This window comes from Antennarius striatus, chromosome 18, assembly GCF_040054535.1.
Source record: "Antennarius striatus isolate MH-2024 chromosome 18, ASM4005453v1, whole genome shotgun sequence".
Lineage (NCBI taxonomy): Eukaryota > Metazoa > Chordata > Actinopteri > Lophiiformes > Antennariidae > Antennarius > Antennarius striatus.
The window spans coordinates 20,814,598-20,840,211 of NC_090793.1; the positions used below are offsets into that span (position 1 = coordinate 20,814,598).

The 25,614-nt window shown below is 50.7% G+C and overlaps 6 protein-coding genes across 7 annotated transcripts; 5 read left to right on the plus strand and 1 right to left on the minus strand.

Annotated features, from left to right (window-relative positions):
• The first annotated feature begins 203 nt into the window (after positions 1-203).
• Positions 204-4,006, plus strand: cdyl (chromodomain protein, Y-like). Of its 2 annotated transcripts, XM_068341661.1 has the most exons (7): positions 207-907; positions 1,715-2,324; positions 2,394-2,638; positions 2,700-2,872; positions 2,943-3,153; positions 3,235-3,378; positions 3,456-4,006. In XM_068341661.1, the coding sequence occupies exons 1-7, from the start codon at positions 884-886 to the stop codon at positions 3,612-3,614; spliced, it is 1,566 nt and encodes a 521-aa protein (XP_068197762.1). In that variant the 5' UTR covers positions 207-883; the 3' UTR covers positions 3,615-4,006. The 2 variants fall into 2 exon arrangements, with proteins under 2 accessions (XP_068197761.1, XP_068197762.1); XM_068341660.1 differs by having other exon boundaries at positions 204-907; positions 1,715-2,638.
• Positions 3,637-4,643, plus strand: LOC137611802 (uncharacterized). Its single transcript, XM_068339896.1, has 3 exons — positions 3,637-3,679; positions 4,023-4,190; positions 4,345-4,643. The coding sequence occupies exons 1-3, from the start codon at positions 3,637-3,639 to the stop codon at positions 4,641-4,643; spliced, it is 510 nt and encodes a 169-aa protein (XP_068195997.1).
• rpp40 (ribonuclease P/MRP 40 subunit) lies at positions 4,573-6,832 on the minus strand. Its single transcript, XM_068339995.1, has 8 exons — positions 6,543-6,832; positions 6,109-6,253; positions 5,972-6,040; positions 5,766-5,861; positions 5,558-5,680; positions 5,316-5,481; positions 5,109-5,243; positions 4,573-4,986 (listed from the first exon to the last, which is right to left on the minus strand). Exons 1-8 carry the CDS (start codon positions 6,657-6,659, stop codon positions 4,788-4,790), a joined length of 1,050 nt encoding a protein of 349 aa, XP_068196096.1. The 5' UTR covers positions 6,660-6,832; the 3' UTR covers positions 4,573-4,787.
• A 74-nt stretch (positions 6,833-6,906) lies between these two features.
• On the plus strand, positions 6,907-17,107 carry riok1 (RIO kinase 1 (yeast)). The gene is made up of 17 exons (XM_068339994.1): positions 6,907-7,095; positions 11,728-11,905; positions 11,996-12,083; positions 12,194-12,263; positions 12,349-12,391; positions 12,898-12,990; positions 13,088-13,200; positions 13,900-13,980; positions 14,728-14,814; positions 14,897-15,034; positions 15,105-15,208; positions 15,287-15,393; positions 15,468-15,533; positions 15,611-15,727; positions 16,391-16,444; positions 16,595-16,717; positions 16,898-17,107. The coding sequence occupies exons 1-17, from the start codon at positions 7,043-7,045 to the stop codon at positions 17,006-17,008; spliced, it is 1,626 nt and encodes a 541-aa protein (XP_068196095.1). The 5' UTR covers positions 6,907-7,042; the 3' UTR covers positions 17,009-17,107.
• Positions 17,108-17,619: 512 nt separating this feature from the next.
• On the plus strand, positions 17,620-21,717 carry LOC137611862 (inositol monophosphatase 1-like). The gene is made up of 9 exons (XM_068339996.1): positions 17,620-18,263; positions 18,518-18,630; positions 20,173-20,306; positions 20,405-20,509; positions 20,618-20,663; positions 20,751-20,859; positions 20,935-21,043; positions 21,250-21,401; positions 21,488-21,717. Exons 2-9 carry the CDS (start codon positions 18,571-18,573, stop codon positions 21,631-21,633), a joined length of 861 nt encoding a protein of 286 aa, XP_068196097.1. The 5' UTR covers positions 17,620-18,263; positions 18,518-18,570; the 3' UTR covers positions 21,634-21,717.
• Positions 21,718-22,344: 627 nt separating this feature from the next.
• On the plus strand, positions 22,345-25,569 carry impa1 (inositol monophosphatase 1). The gene is made up of 9 exons (XM_068341567.1): positions 22,345-22,409; positions 23,130-23,199; positions 23,274-23,407; positions 23,523-23,627; positions 24,032-24,077; positions 24,666-24,774; positions 24,849-24,957; positions 25,033-25,184; positions 25,320-25,569. The coding sequence occupies exons 2-9, from the start codon at positions 23,137-23,139 to the stop codon at positions 25,448-25,450; spliced, it is 849 nt and encodes a 282-aa protein (XP_068197668.1). The 5' UTR covers positions 22,345-22,409; positions 23,130-23,136; the 3' UTR covers positions 25,451-25,569.
• The last annotated feature ends 45 nt before the right edge of the window (positions 25,570-25,614 follow it).

Here is a 25,614-nt window from a genome sequence, read left to right on the forward strand (position 1 = left end):
TATTTGGAGTTTTCCTCCATCGGATTAAAGCAGGAACTTCCTCACCTGTGAAACATCGTGTTTTAGTAAAACCAGAGCTTTGAACCAGTTCATGGAATGAAAGCGAAACCAAAGACTTTTGATTTTTTTAATGTTCTGGAACAGAATTGGATATTCAAAATAATAGTAATCGGTTTTTTGATCTTGAAAAAATATCTGACCACATGCTTCTCAATGCGTGATGAGAGTCAGTCTCCCAATCTGGATTATATTCCTAACAGGTGAACACTGCAGTCTGTCAATCTGAAAAATGTTTGATTTCCAGGTGAACTCATGGCTGCAGCCCGTTTCAGAGCACAGTTCAAAAGACTGCTCTGAAACGTTGATACTTTAAAACTTTGAAGTTCTGTTGTTAGATGACGTTATTGACCGACTCAGGATCTATATTTTTATTCTAACCAACTCAAGAACATTAAACCGGAAACTTTACAACTGTTTCCGTTCGGAAAGATCAAAGCTCAGAGTTTCACAGTTTGGACCAATCAGACACGCGCAATAAAACGTTTGGCATTTGGTGAAATCTTCTCAGAACACTAGTTTGGCACTTCCGGTGTCTGCTGATGTCAGAAACATCCACGTCCACGCGCGTTGATGACGTAACGACATATAACCTTAGACGTGAGGCGGCAGCGTGAGTTTGGTCAGCGTGAGCCGCGGCGGTGCTCTTATTTTGGAGGTCAGACCGGATGTTCCGGTGAGGTTGTAGCGCCCAGCGGCTAGCAGCGGCTAACTGTTAACGCGACCCGCACCGCGTTCTGAACGGGAGCACCCGGCCGAACCGTCCCTCTCATGCTGCCGCTCCGCTGACGAACCTTCTGGAAGCCGCTCGTGCACGCGCATCTCCATGGCGACGGAGGATTTCTACGAGGTGACGTGAGCTACTGCTAACGAGCTAACGGTGGCTAACGGTAGTTCTGCTGAAGTTCAGAGCCGCTTGAACCACGGGACGGGTTAGCTACAGTTAGCCAGCTGTTAGCTTGTCGTTAGCAGTGAGGCTTCTGCTTAGCTTCTGACACTAGCCGGAAGAGTTAGCTCGGCTCCAGATGACTGCAAATCTCCACTGATCAATCAATCAGCTTCAGACGGTCAACATAAACATTGATCGATCTGTCCATCAATCACACAGCTCGGGTCAATATGTTGTAAATATACTGCTGATTATCGATTAAGTTGATTGTTGATGCTTTTATCCACTCCTCTGTGATGCTACTAGCTATAAACCAGATGGGATCATCAATATGTTCATTGATCAGTGATCTCACTGATCGATTACTAGAATGTCCGGTAGAAAGAACGACATCCCAGCAGAAACATCTGTGGTTCTGATGGAACGTCAAGAACTTCTGAACACACTAGTGATGCACCATCAATCATCAATAGTATTGATTCTGATTGTCGATCACTTTGACTCAAGTCTCCTCGAGGGAGACCTGAACCAGGAGGCTGTTGGAACCCCCTCAGGAGGTAAACGCTCTCTATGACGTCATGTCACTTGGAGCCCCGCCCACAGAATGTGGAACCACTCAGAACCAACGAGTGGTGCCAAATCAAACGTCCCCAGACATCATACGACACGTGTGTGTCGTATGATGTCTGGTCTCAGTCCGTGATGAAGAACACGTCAGGAACCCGATAGCACAATACGTGTGTGTGTGTGTGTGTGTGTGTCCTGCAGGTGGAGCGGATCGTGGACCGCAGGCGGAGCAGGAGGGGGCGTGTGGAGTACCTGGTGCGGTGGCGGGGGTACGGTCCTGGGGGGGACACCTGGGAGCCGGAGGCCCACCTGTCCACCTGCCTGCCGTTCGTTCACACCTTCAACCGTCAGCTGGCGGAGCGCCAGCGGGGGGCGCTGCTGCTGCGCTCCACCCGCGGCCTGCCCGGCCCCCGCCTGGGCCCCGCCCACAGACAGCCCTGCGGTGACATCAACGGCTCGGACCACCCCCGCCTGCCCCCCGGTGGACTCGCCTGCCCCGCCCCTGTCGGCCCCCAGCTGATGGCCTCGCCCCTGGCCCGCCGCAGCGTGGACCTGTCCAAGACCGGCATCAAGATCCTGGTCCCCAAGAGCCCCATGAACCCCCGCCTGGACCTGGAGGAGTCCCCCAGCGAGGCGGGGGCCCAGGAGGCGCACCTGGTCCCCCCCGAGGTGGCCCTCCTGGAGAAACCCGCAGCGGTACAGCTGGGGCCCGGGGAGGAGAGGGCCCGCATGGGGACCCGCCCCCGCAGCCAGGCCCCCCCAACCCTGCCCCGGCTGTCGGCCACGCCCCTCCACTCCTCTAGCGGGACAGGTAAGTCTCCTGGGGGGGGACCCCTGGGGGCCTCGGGGGGTCTGACGGTTCTGTGTGGTTCTCCTGCAGGGGCCCCCCCGCCCACGGAGGGCGTCGCCGCCGGCAGGGCGTCGGCCGTGCAGGGCGCCCTCTCTGGAGGGGCGGGGAAGCGGCGGCTGGAGGGGCGGGGCCCCCTGGACAAGCGTCTGCGGTTCAGCGTGCGTCAGACGGAGAGCGCCGCCCGCTACCGGGACATCGTGGTGCGGAAGCAGGACGGCTTCACCCACGTCCTGATCTCCACCCGCAGCTCCAGGGACAACGCCCTCAACCCAGAGGTGAGCTGGGGGGGGGCCGCGCCCGGGGGGGCCGCGCCCTCACACCGCCTTCTCCTCTCAGGTGATGAAGGAGATCCAGAGCGCCATGGCGACGGCGGCGTCCGACGACAGCAAGATGGTGCTGCTGGGCGCCGTGGGCGGGGCCTTCTGCTGCGGGCTGGACTTCCTGTACTTCATCAAACGCCTGACGGACGACAGGAAGAAGGAGAGCATCAAGATGGCCGAAACCATCCGGTAAGCCGCTGGGGAGGGACGGTGGACGTGGCGTCCCCGGGCGGCGCTGACCTCTGCTCTCGCCCCCCAGGACCTTCGTCAACACCTTCATCCAGTTCAGGAAGCCCATTGTGGCGGCGGTGAACGGGCCGGCGCTTGGCCTGGGCGCCGCCCTCCTGCCGCTGTGTGACGTGGTGTGGGCCAATGAGAAGGCCTGGTTCCAGACGCCCTACACGGCCTGCGGCCAGACGCCCGACGCCTGCTCCTCCTTCACCTTCCCCCGCATCATGGGCCTCGCCTCGGTCAGTCGGCGCCCGCGTGTGGCCGTTGTCACGTTGGTGTCTGTTAGCGTTGCCGTGACGACGTCCCCGTCTCGTTTCCAGGCCAACGAGTTGCTGCTGAGCGGCAGGAAGCTGACGGCGCAGGAGGCGTGTTCTAAGGGCCTGGTGTCCCAGGTGCTCTGGCCCGGGACCTTCACACAGGAAGTGATGCTCAGGATCAAGGAGCTGGTGAACGTGGACTCCCTGGTGCGTCACACACACACACACACACACACACACACGTTACATGACGCTAACGTGTGTTTGTGCTTCTGGGGCTGCAGGTTCTGCGTGAGTCCAAAGCCCTGATGAGGAACACCAGCCGCAGTGCCCTTGAGCAGGCCAACGAGCGCGAGTGTGAAGCCCTGAAGAGGGTGTGGGGGTCGTCCCAGGGGACCGACGCCATCCTGCAGTACCTGCAGAGGAGGACCGACGTCTGCTAGACTCTGGACACACCTTTAACTTATGACAGCAGAAGGCTCCTCTGGCTCCTCCTCCAGGGGGTGGGGTTCCACAGGGTTCTGGTCCTGACCCGTGACCTCACCACCGTGACCTCACGCGGCCTGAAACCCGTCAGAGCGGCCCCGCCCTCAGGACCATCACGCATCAGACCGACAGCGTTCAGTAATTGTGAAAGCCACTGGGCGTGGCCTGAGTGGGCGTGGCCAGACAGACTCATTTGGGTGTGGTTTCATCAGAGCGTAACAGAACTCAGGAGGTTCATCCCTTCAGTCTGAGTGTGTCCGAATATTTACGACCACAGAAACGAGACCTTTTGTTTGTTTTCTCTTGTTTACTAAAGTCTCCGCTGTGAAATAAAGGCGTGTGAAACGTGTCCTGGTGACCCCCAGACTGGAGCCCCCAGACTGAAGCCCCCAGACTGGAGCCCCCAGGCTGGAGCCCCCAGGCTGAAGCCCCCAGGCTGGAGCCCCCAGGCTGGAGCCCCCAGGCTGGAGCCCCCAGGCTGAAGCCCCCAGACTGGAGCCCCCAGGCTGAAGCCCCCAGACTGGAGCCCCCAGGCTGAAGCCCCCAGACTGGAGCCCCCAGGCTGAAGCCCCCAGACTGGAGCCCCCAGACTGGAGCCCCCAGGCTGGAGCCCCCAGGCTGGAGCCCCCAGGCTGGAGCCCCCAGGCTGAAGCCCCCAGACTGGAGCCCCCAGGCTGAAGCCCCCAGACTGGAGCCCCCAGGCTGAAGCCCCCAGACTGGAGCCCCCAGGCTGGAGCCCTCAGGCTGGAGCCCCCAGGCTGGAGCCCCCAGGCTGGAGCCCCCAGGCTGGAGCCCCCAGACTGGAGCCCCCAGGCTGGAGCCCCCAGGCTGAAGCCCTCAGGCTGGAGCCCCCAGGCTGGAGCCCCCAGGCTGGAGCCCCCAGGCTGGAGCCCCCAGACTGGAGCCCCCAGGCTGGAGCCCCCAGGCTAGAGCCCTCAGGCTGGAGCCCCCAGGCTAGAGCCCTCAGGCTGGAGCCCCCAGGCTAGAGCCCTCAGGCTGGAGCCCCCAGGCTGGAGCCCTCAGGCCGAAGCCCTCAGGTGGAAACACCAGAGACCTGATCCAGATCACAGCAGAACCAGACCCCGGTCTGGAGCCCCCAGAGCGCTCCGGAGCGGTGACATCACATGACCTCAGGGGGGGCAGGCGTCGTGAGCACCTGTGGCCAGGTGCAGCTGGTAGGTGTGGTCCTGGAACATCAGCAGGGTGTAGAAGTTCTCCCCCCCCCTCAGGAAGCCGTGTTCACTGCTCCCCCATGAGACCGGACTGTCAGCAAAGCCGTGGACCGTCAACGACACCCACGACTCCGGGGGGGGCTGCTCCAGGTAGGACCTGAGGACAGAGCAGTGCAGGTCGTCATGGAGACGGGAAGTAGACCAGAAATACCAGTACCTTCTCGTTTAGACATCTTAACCAGTGAGATTGCTGGAGGCCCCCCCGGTGGGTCAGCTGACCTGAGCTGCTGCACGAGGCGCTGGACGTCCTGGGGGAGCAGCAGCCCGCACACGGAGACGCTCTGGGCCCGCCCCACCCTCCTGTTGGGCTCCGGACACACCAGAGACGACAGGAAGCTGTCGGGGGCGTTCTCGCTGAAACCACCAAAGAAGAGTAAGCGGGGGGGGGGCATCACATGACCCAGGTTCACCATGACAACCACTCACCAGCTGATGTCAGCGTCCACCGCTCCCAGCCACTCCAGGAGGCCGTGAGGGTCACATGACCGCGGGGCCGGGCAGCACAGGTCGCTCAGAGTGTGACGGCTGACCTCAGGTCTGTGCTCCGCCCACTTGTGACGAGACAGGAGGGTCTGCAGAGAGGCTCCGCCCCCTGCAAGAAAGACTCCAGGGCTTCAGGTGACGCTAGCCCGAGCTAAAGCTAGCATTAGCATGATGACGAGCCTCACCTGGATGATGAGACAGCAGGAAGTCCACCTTTAGCTGCACCCGTGACCTCAGACCCGTGACCAGTCTCTGGTGGAACCGCCCGCCAGGGGCGGAGCCGCGGTCAGTCAGATCTACCGACACCACTAACACACACACACACACACACACACAGCGCTTCAGTACGACATGTTGTGGTGATGTCAGAGTGATGTCACTGTGATGTCACACCGTATCTGCGGGTGTTCCTGTGGTTGAACTTTGACGGCTTCCCCTCGACCCCCAGCACCTCGTACGAGTCTTTGTCCAGAGACAGAAACAGACGACCTGGAGACAGACGGGACACGCTGACTCGCGTCGATCACGTCTCAGCCAATAGATGGCCTGCTGCGCTCTGATTGGTCAACAGATATGTTTGATGATCAGACACGACTTACCGTTTGGCATCAGAGCCACACAGTTGTCTTCATCTATCCTGGTCCTGTAAGACACGCCGTACACACTACCTGGAAGACAGACAGGTCACTGAGAGGTCAGGAAGCAGCGGAGGCTCAGGTGTGTGGACAGGTGTTACCGTGGTGAACGGCAGCCTCCAGGAAGTGTTTGTCCAGCAGCTCATGCACTGGCAGGTCCCGGATCAGGTAGAAACTACTGAAACTGTTCAACACAGCATCCAGGTGAGGGGGGGTGCAGCTACACTCCGGCAGCAGCAGGGACACCTGCACAGGTAGAACGAGTCATCACCTCAGCGGAACATCAGATTGTTTCAGGTGGTCTCACCTGCACAGGTGAGTTTGTGTGTTTGATATTTAAAACGCGCTCCTGTCACGACTAACAGAACAGTTTAATGAGTTAACCTGATTCCTCTGAGGACACCTGGTGCTAAAGTCAGACTTTTATTTTGAAACTCCATGTGTCGTTCCGTCCTGTTCCTGTTAGCCGCTAGCTGCTAGCGGCGAACAGGCCTATAATAACAATGCTAACCTGCTAGCCCGGCTAGTGGCTCACCTTGTAGTTGAAGTGATGTTTCTCCACCTGGGAGTCCAGTCGGTTCTTCTCGTCCAGGAAACTGGACCGGTCGCTGAGCAGCAGAGACCGCGGAGGCTGGTCCGACACGCCATACATGTCGAAACACTTTATCACACTGCTCAGCTTATTCAAACCGTAAAACTTTATTCAAACGGCCCACGTTAACAAAAGCCGATCCCTGAACAGAACGGCAGCTTCTGCGGCGGACAGGATGTTGGTTCGAAGCTCCTTCGACGCGTCAGGACGTTTGTCAGAAGTTCACACGAAAAAAACGAAGAGAATCACCTCAAAAAACGTTAATTTAACTTTAGGATCAGTGCTGTTCCGGTAGGGGTCGCTGCTGAGCTGCAGTTCGCTAAACGCCCCTCGTCTCTCGCCGTAGTCTTCTGTTCACACCCGGAAGTGAGACACGCTGCTGCGTTCTGGACCAAACTGCACGAGGTTCGGGTTCCGTTCGGTGTCCCGGTGTTTGTGACGTCATGTTGGTGACCGGAGCCGTTCCGGGACAGTTTGATGACGCGGAGGAGGACGGGTAAGACGTCACGCGGGAAAACCGTGAAGTAACGAAGCTTCAGATCGGAGTAGAGCATCTGTTTGTTGATCAGACCCACACAGGTCGATAGGTTTGGTTATTGATCAGATATTTGGGCTGTCATGGTAACCACTGACCAGGAACTGGTCTTATTATTCCTACAGAGTGTGAGGAGTATTGTTTACTTATTACGTCACACGGAACAGGACGAGTAAAGCCGAATGACAAGTCACGTGGGCCCAGAGACGAGCTCGTATTTACTGGGGTTGTGACGTCATGATGGTGGTATCATATTTAGAACGGATGATTCAATTTTAGTTAAATTGGCTCGTGTGTGGGGGCGTGGCCTCCTTTATATTTTTGAATGAATGAAGTTTATTTTGGTTCATATTTCATATTAAAAAAACCAAACCAAACCAAACATATCTCAGTTGTATCAATAGTAACCAAAAAGGACGGGGCTGAAGCAAAATGCTTATTAACCCCCCCCCCCCGGTTAACACAACGTAATCACAGCAAAATCAACATTCTTTTGTTTTGAACAACATTCACATAAATTGAATTATTCACCACTAAACACTGACATCACCTCAGAAAATTTACATTTATAACCATCAATTTAGTCATATTTAATTTTTTTCTTGAATTTAGACAGAATTTTTATCAATTTAATTTTAACTTCCAAGTTATTCCAAAGTTTCACTCCTAGTTTGGACACACATCTCTGCCTGACATTTGTTCTTGCTTTAACAGACTCTAATCATAGTAGACCTCGGAGGTTATATGTGCTTTTCCTTAGTTTGTAAAAGGATTGAATGGTTATAGGAATGTCTTTATTTACAATACGAAATACAATTTTTAACATATTTCACTTTATATCTACAAATTTCAACAGATTTGATTTCATGTAAAGTTCATTAGTGTGATCATGAAACCCTACTTTATTAATTAATCTTATTGACCTTTTTTGCAATTGAATGAGAGGATCTGAATATGTTTTACATGTATTTCCCCAGATTTCACAGCAGTAGGAAAGATATGCAAGCAAAAGTGACGAGTACAATATGTGTTGACATTTCTTATTCTATATGCGTTTAGTTTTATACAATATACCAAGTGTCTTTGATCATTTATTCCTGATATACTGTATGTGTGGCTTCCAGCAGATCTGATGATCTATGATCACTCCCAAAAACCTTGTTTCATAAAGCCTTTCAATTTCAATCCCATTCCAACTCAATTTGACCTCTGAGCTTGACTTGTTGTATGCAAAAATTATGAATTTGGTCTTTTTCTCATTTAAAGATAACTTACTTAAATCAAACCATTTTTAAAATTTATCAGCTCTGACTCCACCTGGGAAACTGAGAAATATCCAGTCCTGAGCAATACCTATTAGTATCATCTGCAAAAATGACCAGTTTTAAGATTTCAGAAACTTTGCACATGTCATTTAGATACAGAAAGAATAATTTAGCCCCCCAGACAGAGCCGTGGGCTATTCCACAGGTGATTGTTCCTGTTTTGATGCTATTCCATTGATTTCCACATATTGATTGTCTGTTTTTTAAATAACTTTTCAACCAACAATTTACAACTCTGATCCCATAGCAGTCGCATTTCTGTAAAAGTAAATCATGGTCAATAGTATTGAACGCTTTATGTAAATCAGTAAAAATTCCAATTGTGTTTTCTTTGTTATCTTTGTTCTTTGATACATTCTCAATAAAATCCATTACTGCAAGGGATGTTGATCTATTGCTGTGGAATCCATACTGCTGGTCACACAAAATGTTAGATTTTTCCAAAAAACCGTCTAGTTGATTGATGAACATTTTTCCTAATATTTTTTAAAATTTGTTCTAGTAAAGAAACCGGCCTAAAGTTGTTTACTTGCTGTTTATCCCCCTCTTTATAGACTGGAAGGACTTTAGCCAGCTTCATTTTATCAGGAAATATTCCATTTTTAAAAGAACGGTTACAGATGTAGGTCAGAGGCTGGACCACAGAGTGGATCACCTCTTTAATCAGTGACATGTCTATATTATTACTGTCTGTAGATTTCTTGCTCTTACATTTTCTTACTACCTCTAACACATCACTGTCACACACTGGCCCAACATACATGGAATTTGGATTCTTGTCAATGCCAAGAGTTTTATTTACAACCTGTGATTGTGGTGTTTGTCTTGATAGACTCGGGCCTACATTAACAAAAAAATCATTAAATTCATTGGCAATTTCATTTGCATCACTGATTACTTTACCTTTATTTGTTTTAAGGGATGTTTAGGGTTGTGCTGGTCGATCACTTCCTTAATAACTGACCAAGTTGCCCTAGTATTTGTTTTAACCCTTTGGAGTTGCAGACTGTGGTAATTCTGTCTCTGTTCTCTTATAATTGGTGTCAGTTTGTTTCTATGTTGTTTGTACTTTCTTTCATTTTCTGCTGTTGGAAAATTAATGAATTTTTTAAATAGCATTTTTTTCTTTCTGCATGATTTTTCCAGTCCACTTGTCATCCATTTAATCTGTCTGCTTTTGTGTTTCACTTTAATTTTCTTAATTGGACAATAATAGTCATAAATTGACATAAATGTGTCCAGAAATAGTTTGAGTCATTAGTGTCTTCCACATAAACCTCACTCCAGTCATTGTCACTGAGTGCTGCTTTAAAAGCTTCAATTGCATTAGGATGTCTTATTCTCTGTAACTTATAAACTTCTCTTTTCTTTATCTTTAAATTAAATTCAAATATGACAAAAACTGGCAAATGGTCGCTTATATCTGTCAGCAGTAATCCACTCTTCAATTTTTGGTCAGTTAGATGAACAAGGATGTTTTCAATCAAAGTTGCACTGCTGCAGGTTATTCTACTTGGTTTAGATATTAAAGGGTACATCCCCATACTGAATATATTATTAATAAAATCTGTTGTTCTTACATGTTCAGAGGATTTAAGCAAATCAATATTAAAATCCCCACATACCAGCAGATTTCTGTTTTTTATTTTAGGATACAACTCTAAAATGTTTTTGTTGAATTCATCAATGCATGATCCAGGAGTCTTATAAATACAACTAATCAATATAAATTTCTTTTTCATCTCTTATTTCAACTGTTACACATTCCATTAGATCATCAACTGAAAAAGTCATTGTTTCCATGGCTTTACACTGTATACCCTGTGTCACAAATAGAGCAACTCCTCCCCCGATTTCGTTATTCCTATTTTGCTTAAATAATTCATAATCATCTAAGCTATCATTCAAATCTTGACTTTCACAAGCCAAGTCTCTGATACAGCTACAACACTGAATTTAAACTCAAAATTATTTAGATAATCCTTCATTTTGTCCATATTTTTATAGAGGCTCCGGCTGTTGAAGTGAATCAAAGAAAATTATTGAGTAAGTGCATTAACGTCGTCTTCGGAGTAATATTTGTGATTCATATTTAAAATATTTGACAGATAAGAGTCAGGATCAATGTCAGTTTCCAGATCATAGGATTTGTAGTCCTGGAATGAAAGTGGTTTAAAGTCTGTTTGGTCCTCCATTTTATTAGACTAGCTACTTTTTGTTTGAAAGGCTACCAGGTTTTTTTCTTAGCCAAGCAGTCATTTTACCTCCTATCTTACTTTTACTTAAATTTCTCCAAGTCTTCCATTTCCTTTATAGTTACGATTTTTGCCTGCTCCGGTGTTCCGTTTAGTTTGATCATGACTTTACCGTTTCTCGTCCACCTGTCTTCGATCTTCTTTTGTGTCTTCAGCGTTCTTGCCTGCCATGCCAGCTCTGCATTGTTCCTTGTTAGATGTTGGTTCACATTTACTCCAGAGCCCTTGAGATTTTTAGTTAACTTCAGCACTTCAACTTTATGTTTTCGGTTAACAGATCTCACCATTATCTCACCATTATCTCACCATTATCTCACCATTATCTTAGGGCTGTTTCCCTGCCTCTGAGGAAGAGTGTGGCATGCAGAGATGTTCTTACTTTCTAGAGGGATGTCTTTACTCTGGAAGAAGTGTATGACTTGTTGTTGAAGGGTGTGTAGCTCACCTGATGGAGCCTTCTCACCATCTTCTTCTTCTGCTGTCGTCCAGGCAGAGCAGCGATGTCTTGTCACAAACCAGTTACCAGCGACCCGTCCATCCCTGGACACTGCTCCAAGTCATCCACTCTTGTTGGTAGTGCTTCAATCTTCTCGTCCTTCTCCTTGATTGTCGCACCTCCTCAATGAACTTCACCAGAGAACTCCAGTGACATGAAGGGAATGATCTGCCCCCTCCTCCATCTCCTGTTCCACCTCGAACTGAGATCAGCCTGTTGTCCCGGTAGTTGGTTCGGTGGTTAGTCTCACTTCCGGTCGTCTTGAGTCTCAATGTGGTAGCAGCGGAAACCGTTCGGCGTCCCGTCCCGTCGGTTCCGCCCAGCCGAACGTCTCAGTCAGCCTCTGAAGCTCCAGACGCCGCTGGAAAAATGCCCCGAAGACAAAATAGCCCCAGCGCTGGGGCAACGGCGCACCGCCGGGTGCACGTCACCCGGGGCCGGCGGGCACGTCAGAATCGAGTCCGTAGTCCTCATGACGTACCCGGATGTGTGCTGGGTTTTGTCTGATCTCCTGCAGCCAATCAGAGCTGACTGTACCGAGTCGCGTGAGTGACGTCACTGCGGAGCCGTCATTAGAGGAGGACGACGATGGAGATGAAGAAGAGGATGAGGATGAAGACGAGGATGAAGAGTGGGCGTGGCGTTCATCAGGAGATCTGACGAAGAGATACAACAGGATGAGTCTGAACCCTCAGGTCAGATAGATCCTGATCGATCCCATCGGTCAGTGATTAGTGATCAGTGTTGTGATCAGTCACCACCTGTGATCTGTTTTCATTGGTCAGGCCAACAGACAGAATCCGACCAATAGGAGCGCCCCGTCGACGCCGTCTGACAAGGCTCTGAGGAAATATGAAAACAAGATCAACCTCGGTAAAACAGATACACACACACACACACACACACACACACACACACACACACACACACACACACATAAATCCATCCTTGACAGTATTGATCACTGATCGGTTTGTTTCTAGATAAACTGGACTATGCCGACTCCGTGATCAATAAAGTGACGATGATGCAGAAGCAGCGGGAGGCGGGCACGTACGTGTGATCACACCTCAGGCCTGTGGGCGTGTCGTCGGTCATGTGACCAGTGTCTAACGCTGTGATTGGCTGCTCTCTACAGGTACAGAGTGAAGGACAAATCAGATCGAGCCACTGTGGAACAGGTGAGTGTGAGGCTGGAGGAGGACAGCAGGTTCTGATCGACAGGAGTATTGATCAGCCAACGTAATCAATAAAATATCAAATGTTCTTCAGTTCAAAACATCCTAATCAGTGATCATTAATCATTATTGATTCTCAACTTGTCCATGTGGGTAGTAACCAGAGTGATGTGTGTGAGTACTCAATACTTTCTGTTAGTACTCCATTACATGTTCAGGTACAGTAACTAAAAGCTATTGCAGTGACTGAATCAGAGCAGCAGGGGGCAGCAGCGTGTTGATTAGCTTAGAGCCACCCCCACCACCACCACCAGTGTCCTCACCGATGACATCATCAACACGTTGTTCCTCAGGGTCTGACAGGAAGTGACACAAAACCTGAAGCTCCTGACATCAGGCTGTCAGAGTTACTGATCACATCTGCTGTGTTCTCAGTGATCAATAACACGCTAATGGACAGACGTGATGATAAATATGTTATTGATGATAAACATGTTCTTTTATTTCAGGTTTTAGATCCTCGAACACGAATGATTCTCTTCAAGATGTTGAGTCGAGGAGTGATCTGTGAGATCAACGGCTGCATCAGCACCGGGAAGGAGGTGGGGCTTCAGCATCTGTTGGCGATCAATACACCGATAATCATTGATAACTGGCGTTATGTTCACCACCCGTCTCTGGTGCGTTTCCGTCCTTCAGGCTAACGTTTATCACGCCGGCACGGCGACAGGAAACGAACGAGCCGTCAAGATCTACAAGACGTCCGTCCTCCTGTTCAAGGACCGAGACAAATACGTCAGCGGGGAGTTCAGGTAGGACACCACCGAGGAAGAGTTCAGGTAGGACACCACAGAAGAAGAGTTCAGGTAGGACACCACAGAAGAAGAGTTCAGGTAGGACACCACAGAGGAAGAGTTCAGGTAGGACACCACCGAGGAAGAGTTCAGGTAGGACACCACAGAAGAAGAGTTCAGGTAGGACACCACCGAGGAAGAGTTCAGGTAGGACACCACAGAAGAAGAGTTCAGGTAGGACACCACAGAAGAAGAGTTCAGGTAGGACACCACAGAAGAAGAGTTCAGGTAGGACACCACAGAAGAAGAGTTCAGGTAGGACACCACAGAAGAAGAGTTCAGGTAGGACACCACCGAGGAAGAGTTCAGGTAGGACACCACCGAGGAAGAGTTCAGGTAGGACACCACCGAGGAAGAGTTCAGGTAGGACACCACCGAGGAAGAGTTCAGGTAGGACACCACAGAAGAAGAGTTCAGGTAGGACACCACAGAAGAAGAGTTCAGGTAGGACACCACAGAAGACATTAGCATTAGCAGACATGTAGCATCAGGTAAGCTAACAGCGGTTGTTGGTTCCAAACCACCAATCAGCAGCTAGACAAGAGACAGGCCCCTCCCACCGTCGACAGATAGACGCACGAACTTCCTGTTTTCCTCGCAATAAAAGCGGACGGCTGTGGCTGTGTCGACCAATCAGGAATCACCGCTGCTCCTCAGGTTCCGTCACGGTTACTGTAAAGGGAACCCCAGGAAGATGGTGAGGACCTGGGCCGAGAAGGAGATGAGGAACCTGATCAGGTGAGAACCAGTAGAACCTGACAGTAGAACCAGTAGAACCTGACAGTAGAACCAGTAGAACCTGACAGTAGAACCTGACAGTAGAACCACTAGAACCTGACAGTAGAACCAGTAGAACCTGACAGTAGAACCAGTAGAACCTGACAGTAGAACCAGTAGAACCTGACAGTAGAACCTGACAGTAGAACCAGTAGAACCTGACAGTAGAACCAGTAGAACCTGACAGTAGAACCAGTAGAACCTGACAGTAGAACCTGACAGTAGAACCAGTAGAACCTGACAGTAGAACCTGACAGTAGAACCAGTAGAACCTGACAGTAGAACCAGTAGAACCTGACAGTAGAACCTGACAGTAGAACCAGTAGAACCTGACAGTAGAACCTGACAGTAGAACCAGTAGAACCTGACAGTAGAACCAGTAGAACCTGACAGTAGAACCAGTAGAACCTGACAGTAGAACCTGACAGTAGAACCTGACAGTAGAACCAGTAGAACCTGACAGTAGAACCTGACAGTAGAACCAGTAGAACCTGACAGTAGAACCAGTGGAACCTGACAGTAGAACCTGACAGTAGAACCAGTAGAACCTGACAGTAGAACCAGTAGAACCTGACAGTAGAACCTGACAGTAGAACCAGTAGAACCTGACAGTAGAACCTGTAAGTTGGACCAGTAGAACCTGACAGTAGAACCAGTGGAACCTGACAGTAGAACCAGTGGAACCAGTAGAACCTGTGTGTGTGTCAGACTCCAGACGGCTGGGATCCCGAGTCCGGCGCCGGTTCTCCTGAAGAGTCACGTCCTGCTGATGAGCTTCATCGGGAAAGATCACATGTGAGAGCCAATCAGAGTGATTGATGGGGGCGTGTCAGTGGTGTATTGATTGTATTGATCGGGGCTCTCCTGTGATGGTCAGCCCCGCCCCCCTGCTGAAGAACGCCGTCCTGTCGGAGGGGAGGGCCCGTGAGCTCTACCTGCAGGTGATCCAGAACATGAGGAAGATGTTCCAGGACGCCCGATTGGTCCACGCTGACCTCAGCGAGTTCAACATGCTGTAAGAGACCCCGCCCCCCAGACCTGGTGCTGGGGCTCCTCCCATTGGCTGACGGTCGGTCTGTGCACAGGTACCACGAGGGCGACGCCTACATCATCGACGTGTCCCAGTCGGTGGAACACGACCATCCTCACGCGCTGGAGTTCCTCCGCAAAGACTGCGGCAACGTGAACGGTAAGGCTCAGGCCACGCCCCCATCACCTGATCAATGGCTGTATTGATCCAACACCAGACTGTCCTGTTGTTACCCAGAGTTCTTTGTGAAGCGTGGCGTGGCGGTGATGACGGTCAGGGAGCTGTTTGACTTCATCACAGACCCGTCGATCACCGCCCACAACATGGACCCCTACCTGGAGAAGGTATCGGTGATCAATAATCAATAATCAGAATGTCGTACGCAGCATTTCCAACTGACACGTCTGATTGGTCGCAGGCGATGGCGATGGCGGCTGAGCGCACGTCAGAGCAGCGGTCGGGTCAGGACCGCGTGGACGAGGAGGTGACACACACACACACACACCATCCCGATCACCTGATCAGACGCATTGATCACCCATCGCCGTGCCCCCCCCCAAGGTGTTCAAGAAGGCCTATATCCCCCGCACGCTGACGGAGGTCAGTCACTACGAGAGAGACGCGGACCTGATGAGATCACAGGGGGCGGAGTCAGCCGTCAGCGGACACCATGACAACGTAAGAACCGCAGGTGTCTCACCTGTGTCTCACCTGGTGTGTCTCACCTGGTGTGTCTCACCTGTCTCTCACCTGGTGTCTCACCTGTGTCTCACCTGGTGTGTCTCACCTGTCTCTCACCTGTGTCTCACCTGGTGTGTCTCACCTGTCTCTCACCTGTGTCTCACCTGGTGTGTCTCACCTGGTGTGTCTCACCTGTGTCTCACCTGGTGTGTCTCACCTGGTGTGTCTCACCTGATGTGTCCCACCTGTGTCTCACCTGGTGTGTCTCACCTGGTGTGTCTCACCTGTGTCTCACCTGGTGTGTCTCACCTGGTGTGTCTCACCTGTGTCTCACCTGGTGTGTCTCACCTGGTGTGTCTCACCTGTGTCTCACCTGGTGTGTCTCACCTGTGTCTCACCTGTGTCTCACCTGGTGTGTCTCACCTGGTGTGTCTCACCTGGTGTGTCTCACCTGGTGTGTCTCACCTGATGTGTCCCACCTGTGTCTCACCTGGTGTGTCTCACCTGGTGTGTCTCACCTGTGTCTCACCTGGTGTGTCTCACCTGGTGTGTCTCACCTGTGTCTCACCTGGTGTGTCTCACCTGGTGTGTCTCACCTGTGTCTCACCTGGTGTGTCTCACCTGTGTCTCACCTGTGTTTCACCTGTGTGATGTCATCAGGTTCTGTACCAGACGCTGACGGGACTGAAGAAGGATCTGTCTGGAGTTCAGACGGTAACAACACCTCACGCTAATGCTAATGCTAATGCTAATGTTAGCACGCACCGATCAGGTGGTAGCGGCGCTTGCTGCAGACCTTTCAGAGTAAAAGTCGTTGGTGATGTCGTAGAGTCATGTGATGCCACACAGCTGATCCGTCCTCAGGTTCCTGCTCTGCTGGAGGGCGACCCGTCTTCATCCTCGGAGGAGGAGGAGGAAGAGGAGGAGGAGGGGGAGGAGTCAGATGAAGAGCAGAAAGTGAACCAGGAGGCCTCTGTGGACAAAAAGGTGAAACATCTGAACGAGTCGGTGTGTTAGTCCGTCTGTCGGCGCCGCTGACCTCCGGCGGCGCCGACAGACATCAGGGAGGGGTTGACTTCAGATCTGCTGGCCTCGTCCCGGTTCTCCGTGTTCCTCTACTGATTACCAGCGTCTGATTGGTCGACTGAAGGTCAGTCTGTTTTCTAGGAGAGGAAGAAGATGGTGAAGGAGACCCAGAGGGAGAGGAGGAGGAACAAGGTGCCCAAACACGTGAAGAAGAGGAAGGAGAAGGTGGCCAAAATGAAGAAGGGGAGATGACCACTTCCTGTTTGGCACTACTTCCTGTTCAGAAAGCAGACCAATCAGAGTGGATCCAGTCATGTTCAGTGTGAAGAATTAATAAAGTTTCTGTCTGTCGCCTGAAGACATTTATCTGTGTGTGTGTGTGTGTGTGTGTGTGTGTGTGTGTGTGTGTGTGTGTGTGTGTGTGTGTGTGTGTGTGTGTCTGTGTGTGTGTGTCTGTGTGTGTGTGTGTGTGTGTGTGTGTGTCTGTGTCTGTGTGTGTCTGTGTGTGTGTCTGTGTGTCTGTGTGTGTGTGTGTGTGTGTGTCTGTGTGTGTGTGTCTGTGTGTGTGTGTGTGTGTGTGTCTGTGTGTGTGTGTGTGTCTGTGTGTGTGTCTGTGTGTGTGTGTCTGTGTCTGTGTGTGTGTCTGTGTGTGTGTCTGTGTGTGTGTCTGTGTGTGTGTGTGTGTCTGTGTGTGTGTGTCTGTGTGTGTGTCTGTGTGTCTGTGTGTCTGTGTGTGTGTCTGTCTGTGTGTGTGTCTGTGTGTGTGTGTGTGTCTGTGTGTGTGTGTCTGTGTGTCTGTGTGTGTGTCTGTGTGTCTGTGTGTGTGTCTGTGTGTCTGTGTGTGTGTCTGTGTGTGTGTGTCTGTGTGTCTGTGTGTCTGTGTGTGTGTGTGTCTGTGTCTGTGTGTGTGTGTCTGTGTGTCTGTGTGTCTGTGTGTGTGTGTGTGTGTCTGTGTGTCTGTGTGTCTGTGTGTGTGTCACGTTGACGCTCACACAGATTAGATGACACTTGTAGCTGAACATCGATGACATCGTGACCTCTGTTGGAACAACCGGAGGCGATACGACCCCCCCCCCCCACACACACACACACACACAAATGCACAACTGTGTGCCATGTGAGACCAATCAACCAATTAGAATCATGTCTGTCATGTGACCGCTGGAGTGGATCTGAGTCCCTTAAGTAGAAGAATTTCAGCCTCACAAACAACCTGTAGAATAAAACAATAAAACTTAGAATAAACACCATGACACACACACACACACACTCACACACACAGACTCACACACACAGACACACTCATACACACTCACACACACACTCTCACACACACACACTCCACAGGCAGGACATCATATCTGAGGACTGACTCTAATCCTCCTCCTGCCATTGGCTGATGGGGTCACCTGGAGGCTGGATCGGAGTTCTGATTGGCTGCTGGACGTATAAGAAGAGAAACCGTCCAGCAGAGTTCAGGCCGTCTGCAGGAGCGACTGGACCTCAGGTGGGTTCTACTGGTTCTACTGGTTCTACTGGATTCATGTGCTTTGGGTTTTTACTGGTCTTTAATGTTTTTACTTCAGTTTTCATCTCTTCCTCTGTACTTTTCTTTCTTCTTCTTTGGTCTCGTCTCTTCTTCATTCTGTGATTTTATTTTCATGTTTATTATTTTAACGTTAGTTTCTCTGTTTTGTTTTCTGTCCTTTGATTCTTTTTTCTAATTATTGATCATCTTGTTTTTCTTTCATTTTGGATCAGGTCTTACCACCTTCATCTTCATCATCATCTTCATCATCATCCTCATCTTCATCATGGCCAACTGGACTGACTGTCTGAACTTTGGCATCTGTATTGCCAAGCAGGCCAGCGAGGTAAGACGTGATTGACCAATCAGCGCTGATGTTGGGCTCAGTGGGCGTGGCTTCTCCTTCATCCAGGCCAAAGTAATCAAGATTAAATATGAAGAATTTCTATTTACGGTTTCATAGATTAGTGGTTCATGTTTATTTATGTCTCATTATATCTGATAATTTAATGAAATCACCAAAATAAAAAAATAAACTCTAAACAAAACAAAAAACAAAACACTAAAACCTATAATTAAAAAAAAACCGATAGCAGCTGCATAATTAATTAATTAAAACAGAAAACTCTCTTTGAAAACAGTCTCTGGTCATTTTTAGTCGAGGAAAAAATTAGTTGCCAAGAATAATCAAATCAATACCGTAAGTGTATGTAATAATAAAAACAATAATAATAATATCAATATTACTATTATTAGTGTTGCTATTATTATTTTTATTAACAAAACTTCTATTACAATCGCTTTTTTTATTGGGATATATTATTATTACTACATGATATTTTGTTAGGTTATATTACTATTATTATTATTATTGATGTCTTTATTTTAATATTAATTCCTTACGTAGTTCCAAACACACTTTTATTCTGATTAAAGCGTGACAGCATCAGACCAATCAGAGGACAGGTAAATGGTGACTCTGCAGGTTTTCATGAAGGAATGGGCCAATGGCGGTTCAGCAGCTGGAGCGTCCGTCCAATGAGCTACCGGTGCCGCTGATGACGCCGGTCATCAGCGTTCAGTTCATGATAACGAGATGTTTGATAAAGATGGCAAAGAATTTAAAGAATGACGTTTGTGTAGGAGAACTTTAGACGACCTCACACTCACACACACACACACACACACACACACACACACACACACACACACACACACACACACACACGTATGGTTCTACTGGTTCTACTGGTGTATGACATCAAACTGGTTTAGGTTTATGAGTTAAATCTGATCCAAAGACGAATTCAAATAAAAACAACATTATTAGTTTAACACAACGTTCTGATGTTCACCTACTGGTTCTGTTGGTTCTCCTGCTCGTTCTGATGTTCTCCTGTTGGTTCTGATGGTTCTCCTGCCGGTTCTGATGGTTCTCCTGCTGGTTCTGATGTTCTCCTGCTGGTTCTGATGGTTCTCCTACTGGTTCTGATGTTCTCCTTCTGGTTCTGATGGTTCTCCTGCCGGTTCTGATGGTTCTCCTGCTGGTTCTGATGGTTCTCCTGCCGGTTCTGATGGTTCTCCTACTGGTTCTGATGTTCTCCTTCTGGTTCTGATGGTTCTCCTGCCGGTTCTAATGGTTCTCCTACTGGTTCTGATGTTCTCCTACTGGTTCTGATGTTTCTCCTGCTGGTTCTGATGTTCTCCTGCCGGTTCTGATGGTTCTCCTGCTGGTTCTGATGTTCTCCTGCCGGTTCTGATGGTTCTCCTACTGGTTCTGATGGTTCTCCTACTGGTTCTGATGTTTCTCCTGCTGGTTCTGATGGTTCTCCTGCTGGTTCTGATGTTTTCCTTCTGGTTCTGATGTTCTCCTGCTGGTTCTGCTCAGATGGTGCTGTCAGCGTTCCAGCAGCAGCAGGAGGTGAGGCTGAAGAGTTCTCCAGCTGATCTGGTCACAGAGACGGACCAACGAGTGGAGAAGATTCTCATCTCAGCCATCAGGAGCAAATACCCGCTGCACAGGTACTGTGTTCTACTGGAGTGAGACTGATGCTGATTGGACAACAGGATGTAATCTGCCTGGTAACAGCAGGGTAACGGCGACGTCATGTGACCCTCAGGTTCATCGGGGAGGAGTCTGTGGCCGCCGGTGAGCGTCTGGAGCTGACGGACAGCCCCACCTGGATCATCGACCCCATCGACGGGACAGTCAACTTCGTGCACAGGTGAGGCGTTGCTGGGGGGGAGGGGCTCAGGCTGGGGGCGTGGCTCAGGCTGGGGGGGACAAACCCTCACGGGGGGACGAACCCACAGCCTCCTGTTTGTGTCCACAGGTTTCCATTTGTGGCCATCTCTATCGCCTTCGCTGTCAACAAGCAGGTAAACGGCCATCAGTCAGAGGTCAGGGGTCAGAGGTCAGGGGGGGTCAGGGGAGTGAGCTGGACTGACGTGTCGGGTCGTTGTCAGACGGAGTTCGGGATCGTGTACAGCTGTGTGGAGGACAAACTGTTCTACGCTCAGAGAGGACGAGGAGCGTTCCTCAACGGGAAGGAGCTGCACGCCTCTGGGCAGCAAGGTGACACACACACACACACACACACACACACACACACACACACACACACACACACTGACAGCTGTGTGTCCTCAGACATCAGCAGGTGTGTGGTGGTGACGGAGATCGGGGCGGAGCGAGACGACCTCTCTCTGTCCACCATGACCTCCAACATCTTCAGGCTGCTGAAGCTGCCGGTTCACGGGTGAGAGCGTCTGCCACGCCTTCCCAGAATGCCTCACAGGCATGATGTCATCACGATCAAATACCAGCAGGCAGGAAATAGACCCATCCGTCGCTGGACGGAACGCTACGCTAATGCTACGCTAAGAGATGGCTTACTCTGAATGCGTTAGCGTTGTTAGCGTGGGTCTTAGCGTGTGGGGTTAGCGTGTTGCTTGTATGTTCCAGCGTGCGTGCTCTGGGAACGGCGGCAGTGGACATGTGTCAGGTGGCGACGGGCGGGGCCGACGCTTACTACCACATCGGGATGCACTGCTGGGACATCGCCGCCTCCGCCATCATCGTCCAGGAAGCTGGAGGCGTCGTCATGGATACGGATGGTCTGTATCTCCTGTGATGTCATATCCTAGCTGTGCGTCCCCGCTGGAGGCGGGGCCTCCTCTCATTGGTCGATGTGACTCCTTAGGCTCAGAGTTCGACATGATGTCCAGGAGAGTCGTCGCTGCCAGCTCCACCGCCGTGGCCAATCGCATCGTCCAGGTCGTCCAGGCCTTCCCCTGTCGCCGTGACGACGAGGAACCCCACCGATGTGTCTGTGGGAGTCAGGTGTGATGGTCGTGTAGGTCAGCTGACAGGAAGTGGACGTCCGCCTGATAAAAGTGATATGACTTAGACAGCCCTAATAAAACAGAACTGATTGTGGATCTACTTGATTTGTGTATTTATTAACGCAGTGACATAACACACCTGTGGGAGGCTTCATAAGGCTGACATATCTGAGAAGGGTTCATAAGGCTGACATAACACACCTATGAGGAGGGTTCATCAGGCTGACATAACACACCTGTGGGAGGCACATAAGGCTGACATAACACACCTGTGAGGAGGGTTCATAAGGCTGACATAACACACCTATGAGGAGGGTTCATAAGGCTGACATAACACACATGTGAGGAGGGTTCATAAGGCTGACATAACTGAGGAGGGGTTCAATAGGCTGACATAACAAAACGACATAATGCTGATTTATGTCAGTCTACATAAATTCAGCATCACTAGTCATTCTGAAGGCGACATGATTAACTAAGAGGACAAGCTGTCATAAACATGTTATAGCAGATTTAGCTCTATAAACAAATGACTTCCTCCGCTCTGAAACTGTGACGCATTCACCGCTCGAGCTGAATCCGATGACGTCACAAAAAGTCGTTCAACGTTTTTCGTTTAAAACTTTATTGAAAAGTTTCCCACCTGAGTCCCGGAAGCTGCGCCGTGACGCACAGGGCACGTCGTTCACTGATTGGTCAGCTGTTTGCGTCACCAGCTGACGCAGCCGAAGGAGAACAAACCCGGAAGTGTTGATGCGCGGAGCGGCAGACCGACAACAGGTGAGGCTTTCCGTTAACGGTGACGTCACCGTTACCTTCAACGTCCAGGTTGTTGTTAAATGTGACGTCATTTTAACGTTCATTCAAAAACAAAACCGATTTCAATCCGATCCGTCAGAATCAGCTAACGGTTAGCAGCAGCTATCCGGTTAGCAGCAGCTAACAGTTAGCTGCTAGTTGCCACAGTCACGTGACTCAGGTACACGTCACAGTGAAACCCGCTAGTGAGTGTTACGTCATCAAACAGGTGATCATCCGTTCATCCATCCTCAGCCGTTGTTCCGTCCTTCCGGTGCCGGCCTCTGCCGGAGCCTATCCCAGCTGAGTGCAGGTGGCAGCCGGGGTACACCCCCGATGTGTCGCCAGCGCATCGAACGGATGAACTGTTGGTTCATGAATAAACACCGAATCCCGTCCGGTCGGTGCCGCTGCGCCCCCCGGTGGCCGCCGGTACACCGACAGGAGGACTGGTTGACATCCGGGTGTGTGGAGGTGATGGAAGGTCAGAATGATAGCTCCAGGTGGTCTGACCCCCCTGACCCCCTGGTCGTCACCGGATGGCGGTCTGTGTCTGCAGGGCGTCGCCTGGTTCTGTGGCTTTTCAGGTCAACCCTGGAGGCTCCCAGGATGCTGTGGGGCAACCAGAAGGGTCCCGCCCTGCGGCGTGGAGGGGTCCCGCCCTGCGGCGCTTCACTAACCAGCTGCTCCTCGTGTCCCCAGGCTGAACATGACTGACCTCTGGCAGGACGCCATGGACCACGCCGTCGCCTTGGCGCGCAAAGCCGGACAGGTAGGACGCATACCTGCAGTGGCTCGCTGCGATCAGTTATTGATCAGTAACTGATCAGTTATCGATGACTATAGGTGGTGCGTGAGGCTCTGCTGGCTGAGAGGAGTGTGATGACGAAGAACTCGTGTGTTGACCTGGTGACACAAACTGACCAGAAGGTGGAGCAACTCATCATCCAATCAGTGAAGGAGAAGTTCCCCTCACACAAGTGAGAAGCCCCACCTCCCCAAGGATGTTATTGATAGATTCCTCCAAGATCAATACTGATTGAAAAGTGACAAGAGATGGCTGTTCAAGTTTGAACTGGTGTGTGTGTGTGTCAGGTTCATAGGGGAGGAGTCTGTAGCCGCAGGCCAGCCCTCCGCCCTGACCGATCTGCCCACCTGGATCATCGACCCCATCGACGGGACCACCAACTTTGTTCATGGGTGTGTTGACAGAAACGTGGCAACGTCATGACATCATCAACGGGTGACGTCATGACCTCATCAATGAGTGACATCATGACATGATCAATGGGTGACATAATTACATCATCAACGAGTGAAGTCATGACATCATCAACGGCTGACATCATGACATCAACTGATGCCGTTTTTATGAAACAGTGACATCATCATTTGAGGAATTACGTTTTCATTCCCACTGATGCAGACCATAATACTCATGTGGTAGCCATCTTTATCTGATGTCACACACCTGTAATAAAAATAATAGTAATAGTAATAATAATAATAGTAATAACAGGGTGGGGGTGACACAGGGACCAGTGGTTGTAATGTGCAACGTCACCACTAGATGTCAGTCAAACGTGCGCCTGTGTCTCAAACAGGTTTCCTTTTGTTGCTGTTTCCATCGGGTTCACCGTCAACAGGCAGGTGAGAACTGTAGTCCTACTGTAGTCCTACAGGCTGTCCTACCGTAGTCCTCCTGTAGTCCAACAGGCTGTCCTACTGAAGTCCTACTGTAGTCCAACAGGCTGTCCTACTGAAGTCTTACTGTAGTCCAACAGGCTGTCCTACTGAAGTCCTACTGTAGTCCAACAGGCTGTCCTACTGTAGTCCTCCTGTAGTCCAACAGGCTGTCCTACCGTAGTCCTACTGTAGTCCAACAGGCTGTCTTACCGTAGTCCTACTGTAGTCCAACAGGCTGTCCTACTGTAGTCCAACAGGCTGTCCTACCGTAGTCCTACTGTAGTCCAACAGGCTGTCCTACTGAAGTCCTACTGTAGTCCAACAGGCTGTCCTACTGTAGTCCCACTGTAGTCCAACAGGCTGTCCTACTGTAGTCCAACAGGCTGTCCTACTGTAGTCCAACAGGCTGTCCTACTGTAGTCCTACTGTAGTCCTACTGTAGTCCAACAGGCTGTCCTACTGTAGTCCTACTGTAGTCCAACAGGCTGTCCTACTGTAGTCCAACAGGCTGTCCTACTGTAGTCCTACTGTAGCCCTACGCTGTGTCTCCAGGTGGAGTTCGGGGTGGTCTACAGTTGTGTAGAAGACAAGATGTTCACGGCCCGGCGGGGGAGGGGCGCCTTCTGCAACGGCGAGCCGATACAGGTGTCGGCTCAGGAGGGTCAGTCATCAATACGTGATCAATACTGATCGGTGGCGTGTGGCGGTCCAGCGGTAACGTCGGTGTGTTTCCAGACGTCCGTCAGTCCATCGTGGCCACGGAGTTCGGCTCCAGCAGAGACCCCGAGGTGGTGGCCCACATCTTCAGCAGCATGAGGGGCGTGCTGAGCATCCCCGTCCACGGGTACCGCCCACCACACAGGTTACCACAGTAACGCTGTCCACGTGTACGCTGACGTGTGTGTGTGTGTGTGTCCAGCATTCGCAGCGCGGGAACGGCGGCCACCAACATGTGTCTGGTGGCGTCGGGCTGCGTGGAGGTGTACTACGAGATCGGAGTTCACGTGTGGGACATCGCCGCCGCCGCCGTCATTGTGTCAGAGGCGGGGGGAGTCCTGATGGACGTGGACGGTATGACCAGACTTGAGCTGTCAGCGGACGTCCGAGAGGCGTGACCGTGAGGCGTGTCCGTGAGGCGTGTCCGTGAGGCGTGTCCGTGAGGCGTGTCCGTGAGGCGTGTCCGTGATGCGTGTCCGTGTGTTTCAGGAGGAGACGTGGACCTGATGTCCAGACGGGTGGTCGCCGCCAACAGGAAGTCGATCGCTGACAGGATCGTCAAAGAGATCGACTCCTTCTGTCCTGTCAGAGACGACGCCCCGCCTCCACGAGCGCAGTGACGAGGAGCAAAGCATTGTGGGTGAAAATACATTTTATATCTTTGTGTCAGAAAATAAAAGTTTTAACGAGAACACTTGCTTTGGAATGCTTTGATGTCCCCTCGAATCAACATGATTGAACATCAGCATGTTGCCATGGAAACAGGAGGAAGTTAACATGTGTT